The following is a 7786-nucleotide window of genomic DNA, read 5'->3' as shown; positions in this document are numbered from 1 at the left end:
GGGAAGTCGGTGATGTGAGGATCACATGTGTTCACGGAGTGTTAATGCTTTGCTCCGGTACTCTATTAAAAGGAGTACTTTAATATCCAGTAGATTCCCTAGAGGTCCGGCTGCCACCGGCTGGTAGGACAAAAGATGTTGTGCAAGTTTCTCATTGCGAGCACGTACGACTAAATATGGAACACATGCCTATTGATTGATTAGTACTTGGATACCGTTTTATTATTATCTGCAAATGCCCTGCTTTGATCGTTAATGAGTTTCTCTCATCCATGCAACGCCCGTTCATCCATCCTTGTGCCTACAGTATTTTAATCCTGCTGTTTACTATAATCACTACTGCTGTCTTTGTTACTCTGCTGCTGTTATTTCACTATCGCTATCGCTATAAAACTGTTACTACTCGATAAACTCTTGCGAGCAAGTCTCGTTTCCAGGTGCAGCTGAATTGACAACTCCGCTGTTAAGGCTTTCAAGTATTCTTTGTCTCCCTTGTGTCGAATCAATAAATTGGGTTTTACTTCCCGCGAAAACTGTTGCGATCCCCTATACTTGTGGGTCATCAGTGCACATAGGTGAACCCTATTTATATAGTTTTTGTGCTTGGCAAATTAAACGCTATATTTATTCCGCATTTGTTAAGCCATAATCGTAAAAGTTTTAAACCACCTATTCATCCCTCCTCTAGGCGGCATTTGTGTCTTTTCAACGAGTTGTTCTTTTGGAGCTTTAATTACAGTTTACCTCATTGTAAAGTAGGAGGATGTGTTGATCTTCTGTAAAGAGTTCGTGTATACTTCTATAGACATGCCTTGCACTCGCATATGTTTCTGTTGTACCACTCTGAGGGATGTAATACTATTAGAACGATATTTCATTGGTGTTATGACAATGACTTACGTACTACATCTCGCACATCCTCCTCTCCCTGGTCCGCATCCATTTATGTGCTCATTAATATACCGTCCGAGCTGCCCGTAACGGTAGATGGTAAGTGCAGTTGCGTTAGTCCATCCCAACGCCCCCCCGACATACAATACCACTTTTTCGATCCATTCTAGTCCCGAGGCGGCGGCCCACTGATAGAAAAAGGTACAAGTCCGCATGCGATGGAAGAAAAACATTCTAGTCCCCATCGGCCTCATATTCGATAAAAACATTAAAACACTTAGATATATATTAGATATTATTGGGGCCTGAAATCCCCATGTTTTAAACATTAAAAAAAGAAAAAGAAAAACATATAATGCGCGTCCGCGCGTTGTCGGTGCCGCCGACTGCCTAGTCCTCGTCACCCTAGTTGATGAAGACCTGCGACGGCAACCACTCACCAGCCGTGGGAGGTGGAGGGAGGAGGATCTCCGGCACAGGCGGCGGCGTCTCCTGCTATGACATTTGGATGGACACCTCGAGGGTAATCCATTGGGCGCGCTCCTTGGCCTCGGAGATGTTCATGGCGCGTGTGATGGGTGCCTCCTCCGCCAACTCATGCTCCTCCTCCATGGGCTTGTAGTCCGTGTCATCATCCTCCTGCATGTTCTCGACGGCTAGGGCTAGAATTCGAGCCGAGCCGAGCTAGCTCGGCTCGACTCGCTAAAGCTCGGTCAACAATCGAGTTAGCTCGACTCGGCTCGTTTAACAATCGAGTTCAGATTTGAAACTCGGCTCGACTCGCAAAGCTCGCGAGTAACTCACGAGTAGCTCGTTTAAAACATTCAAATGAAACATGTAAAACATATAATTTATTTTTCATGAATATTTGGGCAATTTGGGGATGAATGATACACAAAAATCACTCAGATTATTGTACCCAAATAATATAAACCACAACAATCAATATATCATGATAATAAGATTGCCAAGTCGAGAAACCACAAATATACTTCCCCATTTAGTGGGCTTGGGGACGCCACTTGCCCATTTTAGGATGGATTAATTTGTTTCGCCAGATTATAAATCCTATTGCTCATTTTTACCGAGCTAAACGAGCTACTCGCGAGTTGATGAACTCGGCTCGTTTAGCTTAAACTCGTTTGATGACACAATTTGAAGCTTGGCTCGGCTCGTTATACACCGAGTTCGAGTCGAGCCAAGTCGAGTCGCGAGTTACTCGTTTAGCTCGTGAGTTCGAGTTTTAATTCCAGCCCTATCGACGGCGGCACCACGTAGACCTCCGGTGTGAATGCCGACACACATAGGTCGTGTCCAACATGTGGTACTGACACCAGCCGGGGCGCGACGTTGGGAATGTTTACCCTGTCCATTCCTACTCTAGCGGTGTCCTCCTCCATCTTCACAGGAGGTGGTGGTGGTGGTGGCGGATGCTGGTGCTCCTCCTCCTCCCCTTCCTCCTCCTCGTAGTCGACATCATCGTCGTCGAGGCCCTCGAGGTGCGCCTCGATAATTTTCCGCCGACCATCATGCTCAACACGATTTCAAAAAAATGGCTTGTGTGTGAGTTGTAGTTGTATATATTTTCGGTTTGTTATAACATGAACGAATCATTTTGCAAGGATCTTGTATCATGGAGTTTGACATATGCTTTCGTGTCTACACTTCATGTCTTCAATTTCTCGTGATATGATCATAAAATCTTGGTTCTTAGAGTATTCAATGTATGATTGAGGAATTTACCATCTCAAAGACAGTTGAATGGTTCACACCTAGAGAGGATCCTTCGGGGAAAGTAACACTACGTCACTAACCTCTCGTGTCGCTCCAAAGCTAGGCAATCCCGGAGGTCCCCCATCGCCGCCCTCCAACCACCCGCCAACTCCGTTCCCGTCTGGCCGTTGCCACTACCAACACCGGCGCCCGTCCCGACGAAGGCAGAGGGACGAGGATGGGTGCGTCCTGCTATGATTGGAGGTAGAGGGGCATGGTAAAGGTGGGCCATTGGGAGACGTGGAGGTGGCAGCGAGGTAGGGGCGTGAACACGGTGAGGCAGGGGATCGCGGTGGCCGACAAGGACGCTCGAGCGGCGTCCAAGAGCTCATGGAGGCGTGGGCCGATCTAGGCCCAAAGGGCCATGGCTGTTTTGTTGGCGTGTATTGCATGGCGCATGGTGGTCTTGTGTGTAGCCCACCTTCTTTTCAGCATCCCGATTTTGTCTTCTCTTCTATTACCGGCTGGTGGCATGGGGGCTACTGGCGCAGCCTTCAATAAAGGTGGCGGTCCTAGGGTTCCTCTCGTGCGAAGATGATGATCTACTTGAAGCGTGTCCTCCTTGATCTGGTCGGGGTGTTGATTTTCGAAAGGCTCCGCCGACGAACTTTGTAGTGCGCCTTGTACCTGAAGATTGCTGGATCAGGTAGTATTCGGTCATGCGTACCTATATTTTTTTCCAACTGTTTGGTCCTGGAGGGAGCAACAAGATGCTCTCATATATGTTGCCATCATCTCTGCGTTGATGAGGAATTTGCTTGGTGTCTCGAGCTTTGTAGTAGCTTTATGCAAGTGGAGGCAGCAACACATGTGAAGTTTAAAGTCTTACCTTTCATAATGAAAATTTAAAGCTTGATCTTAATTGGTTGTGCATGACAATAACCTTGTTTAAGACATTGTTTTGAAAATGAGGACCATCTTTAGGATGAAAACCTAAAATCTTCTATCGGGTGACGATATCGATTGTGCATTCTTCTTGGACGTCACTTTTGGAGAACCTAGTACACCGTAACGGGACTTTTATTTCTTACATTTTTTTTATGTATATTCGTACTATCATTAGAGTATTGCATAAGTTGTTAGAGAGCCTAAGTCTAATAGGAATCTTCATTATATTAATATATTTTTTTTATGAAAAATTGCCTTCTCAAGTGTTTAACTTGGTATGGGCCACTCCCTCCAAATGAAAGTTCATTCGAAAAAAAAAGTTGTAGCCGGGCCTTAAAATAGACAAGTCATATCATTCGTGCCCATTGTATTATTGCTATGAATAGAGAGGTACAAGTGCATTTATGAGCTTGCTTATCACTCAACCGCACAAGCCATCCTTATCCGAATTTGGTTGCTATGAATAGGAGGAGGTACGAGCACGCGCTGAAAACTCACCGCATAATATCTATCATCCATATCCACAACCAGTTTACTATCAATAGAAGTGGCCTGACTGCTCGTTCAGTTCACCCCAAAAATTTAGGACGTGCATGCTTTTAGCATGCAGAGATCTAGTCCCTCTATTTTTTTTTCAATCAACGCGAGGAAGACAAGGACAAAGCTTAAAGTTATAATGCCGCATAAGCAATTAACAATTCTCTCTAGTCTAAATACTTATCGTAGATTTAAGCGAAATAAATTTGTTCAGTTTCATAAAAAATTAACGACGAGTAATTTATATTGGAGAAGCATATGAATCCATTTCAACAAATTCAGACTATATATTAGCCGCCGCCAGGAAAAGAATCATAAGAATTTTCTTTTTGGTGGTCGACCTACTTCGGTAGTACTCCTACAGTTCAAAGATTGCGCGTGGAAGGAAAGATGTGCACCGCCAAACAAAAACCGACGGATCATCATGGTTGAATGCGGTGACCCATCCCGTTCCCACACCACAGTTACCCAACCTCCACGCCGCTGCAAGCTGGGCCCCACGACCTCAATCCTTGACCAAAGCAATCTGCCACGAGTCCCCAGGCGCGCACACCAATCTCTCCCTCACACACGTGTCCCTACCCCTACGCCCACGCGGGTTGTGAGCCCCAACTTTTTATCCTTATCCGCTCCATATCCATTCTCCGCCGCTGGAGAAACAAACCACAAGACCAGAAGCTTCCCTCCTACGTGGCGACCATCCGCCGCCCCACCGCTGCATCCGACGGCTGCCGGTAGTCGGCGGTGGCTTTTTTACTTCGCTCCGCTTCCTTGCTTTTATCCGTGGGCCTCCTTTTTAAAAGGCGCTTCTTTCCTTCGCCGCTTCCAATCCCCCACATCTCTCTCTCCTCTGTTCATCATCTCTCTCGGCTTTCTCCTTGTGTTCCCCCTCTCAAATCTCTCTCCACGGCGAGCGGCTATGGCGACGGCGCAGGCGGTGGCGAAGGGCAGCGTGCTGTCACCGTGCGGTAACCGGGCGGCCGGATTCGGCGGCCGCCGGCGGGGCGCCGTCGCGGCGCGCATGTCGCCCTGCGCGCCCGCGGCGGTGCGGATCGGCAGGAAGACCCCGTTCTTCGGGGCCAGGCTGGCGGTCGGGCCCAGGAGATCCAAGCTCCTGCCCCGGAATCTCGTCGCCTCGCCGGTTCAGGTGAATTTACTTTCACGTTTCATCTTCTCTTGGCTTTGATTTTAACTTTAATTTTCGGTGTTCCTTTAAGTTCAATGCTATTTTCCCGGTTTTAGACAGATTATCCGCCAATAAATTTGTTAGTAAATCCTACTTTTGACTTTGTCGAATCTCATCTGCATGAAGAACGCCTATATTTGACTCATATTTCACCGTCTATATTTGACTGTCTTATCTCAAACGTTTTATTGCGGTGTGCTAATATGCTGTTCTCCGGCAGATGAACCTCGCGTTCGCGAAATCAACGAAGTGGTGGGAGAAGGGGCTGCAGCCCAACATGAGGGAGATCGAGTCCGCCCAAGACCTCGTCGATTCGTTAGCCAACGCCGGCGACAGGCTCGTCGTCGTTGACTTCTTCTCCCCTGGCTGCGGCGGATGCCGTGCCCTCCACCCAAAGGTAAACAAACAAAAAAACAAGGAAAAATTGTTATTGCGGAAATAATTATATCGTGCAGTTAATCCAGTTGCGCGGCTCTGTGTTCCTAAATTTCATTTCCCTGTTCATGCAGATTTGCCAGTTCGCGGAACAGAACCCAGATGTGCTCTTCTTGCAAGTCAACTATGAGGAGCACAAATCCATGTGCTATAGCCTCCATGTCCATGTCCTGCCGTTCTTCAGGTTCTACAGGGGAGCGCAAGGCCGGCTCTGCAGCTTCAGCTGTACTAACGCAACGGTAGGCTCCTAATCTGGTTGTGTGCCTTCAAGTAACATAATTGTCGTGGAATCAGAAAGACATATATACAATTCTAAGTTGATTTAAGAAGTTACTCCAAACTTAAGAATGAAGCCATATAACGTGATTACTACCTTACTCGGACCGAAACGATTGAATCTTGTTACTGAATTTGACCAAACATATAGATGCTTATTATGGTGGCAACTTCGTTTGCAGATTTACCTTACTGGCACCGAAAGGATCGAATCTTGTTACTGAATTTGACTGAAACGTATAGATGCTTATTATGGTGGCAACTTTGTTTGCAGATTAAGAAGTTCAGGGATGCGCTTGCCAAGCACAATCCTGACCGGTGTAGCATTGGCCCAACCAGGGGGCTGGAGGAGTCGGAGCTGCTGGCCTTGGCCGCCAACAAGGACCTGCAGTTCACCTACACCAAGCAGCCAGAACCAGTTCCCAGCGGAGACGTCGAAGTCGTTGCCCCTGGGAGCCCAAGGCTTCCTCCACCGCCAAAGCCATTGGTCAGGCAGGGCTCTGGAGATAGATCATTGGTTTCGTCAGGAAGATGAGGTTCTGATGTGACTGACGATGGTCTATGCCATCGAGTCCATCGAATTCTGTACAGTTTCTCGATTGTTCTTGGTGTGTACAGGTTGTACCTTCTAATGGTGGCGTAGAGTGCAGGGCTTGATAGAATTTTACTACTTGTCAAGCCTGCCCGCCAGTCCGCTAGAGGCGTAGTAGTAGTAGAAGCAGCAATACTGTAGTAGTACCAGCAAGTGTTGTGGGTATATTCTGCCTGTAAAATGGTATGGTAGCTGTATGAGTTTATCTGAGTGCCAATGCAATTATCGTTGCTGCGTATCAACCACTTCAAACTGATTCTCATTTGATTGCTCTTCTTTAGTTCTGCTCTTCTAAAAAATTGAGGTCTCTGCTGCAGGTATTCATTTCCATTAAGATTTGTGGCAGTTATGTTATTGTTCTCAGATGAGAATATTTGAACTGATGAGTTCGTTGTATTTCTTGCATTGTCATGAGGTGGTTCAGAAAGCATGTATGTTTTCTGAAGTGTAAACTATAAAGATTGGACTTCGGTATCGGACAATTGGAATAGTGGAGAACAGGGGGATATGGAAAGAGTGGGATATGGAACTTGATAAAAAGTGACCGACTTTGTGGTTGATCTTGCTTGTAGTGAAGAAAAGGTGGTTCTGCAGATCTACATGGAGTGTTGAACCATCAATTTCCTAACGCTGAGATCTTATGGTTGCTCTTGCTTGAAGTGTCTATTACTGATATTCAGCCAAATTGGTTGAAATGATCATTCGAGAAGAACATGGCAGCATATGGGTATGTATTTCCTTTTATTTTTTCCATCCTATCGTTGAACACATATTGCCCATACGGCTGTCCTCCGGTTTTTCTGATGAAACAGATCCGGAACAAGGACCACAAGATCTGGCGGCGAGACTTTCGGATTTCAGTTCCTTGACTGCATCATCCTTGTCGGGCACAACAGGTGTCCCTCTAGTTGCTTCCCGAAAGATTCAGTTTCCGTGAGAATTGTGGTTCTGGAGGCTTGGGCTAGGCTCGTCGAAAATAACAGCATGTCGACGCAGCTACGTGGCGAGCTGCTGGGTCCCAGCTGCAATGACCGTATTCTGATCCGCTGGACCAGATGGTCTCTTCATCTGCTGTAGCAGTCTCCACGTCGCGATACATCGGAAATGTGAATACAGTTACGTATCAGAAGCGACGATAAATCTCTACAAAAATACAAAAGACAAGTCGATCAAATATCCTGAATTGTATGCTGTGCATGTACGTGTCC

At 46.6% G+C, this 7786-nt stretch overlaps 1 protein-coding gene across 1 annotated transcript; it reads left to right on the top strand.

Moving 5' to 3' along the window:
* The first annotated feature begins 4890 nt into the window (after positions 1 to 4890).
* LOC124702370 (thioredoxin-like 1-2, chloroplastic) lies at positions 4891 to 6820 on the top strand. Its single transcript, XM_047234509.1, has 4 exons — positions 4891 to 5236; positions 5496 to 5672; positions 5785 to 5949; positions 6261 to 6820. The coding sequence occupies exons 1-4, from the start codon at positions 5009 to 5011 to the stop codon at positions 6519 to 6521; spliced, it is 831 nt and encodes a 276-aa protein (XP_047090465.1). The 5' UTR covers positions 4891 to 5008; the 3' UTR covers positions 6522 to 6820.
* The last annotated feature ends 966 nt before the right edge of the window (positions 6821 to 7786 follow it).

This window comes from Lolium rigidum, chromosome 3, assembly GCF_022539505.1.
Source record: "Lolium rigidum isolate FL_2022 chromosome 3, APGP_CSIRO_Lrig_0.1, whole genome shotgun sequence".
NCBI classification, from domain to species: domain Eukaryota; kingdom Viridiplantae; phylum Streptophyta; class Magnoliopsida; order Poales; family Poaceae; genus Lolium; species Lolium rigidum.
The sequence above is the reverse complement of the archived record's forward strand: the minus strand, read 5'-3'. Positions and strand labels throughout refer to the sequence as shown.

Coding starts and splice junctions, on each gene's coding strand:
- LOC124702370 (XM_047234509.1), top strand. CDS start 5,009: ATGGCGACGGCGCAGGCGGTGGCGAAGGGCAGCGTGCTGTCACCGTGC. Junction 5,673..5,784: donor GCCGTGCCCTCCACCCAAAG/GTAAACAAACAA, acceptor CTGTTCATGCAG/ATTTGCCAGTTCGCGGAACA. Junction 5,950..6,260: donor TCAGCTGTACTAACGCAACG/GTAGGCTCCTAA, acceptor CTTTGTTTGCAG/ATTAAGAAGTTCAGGGATGC.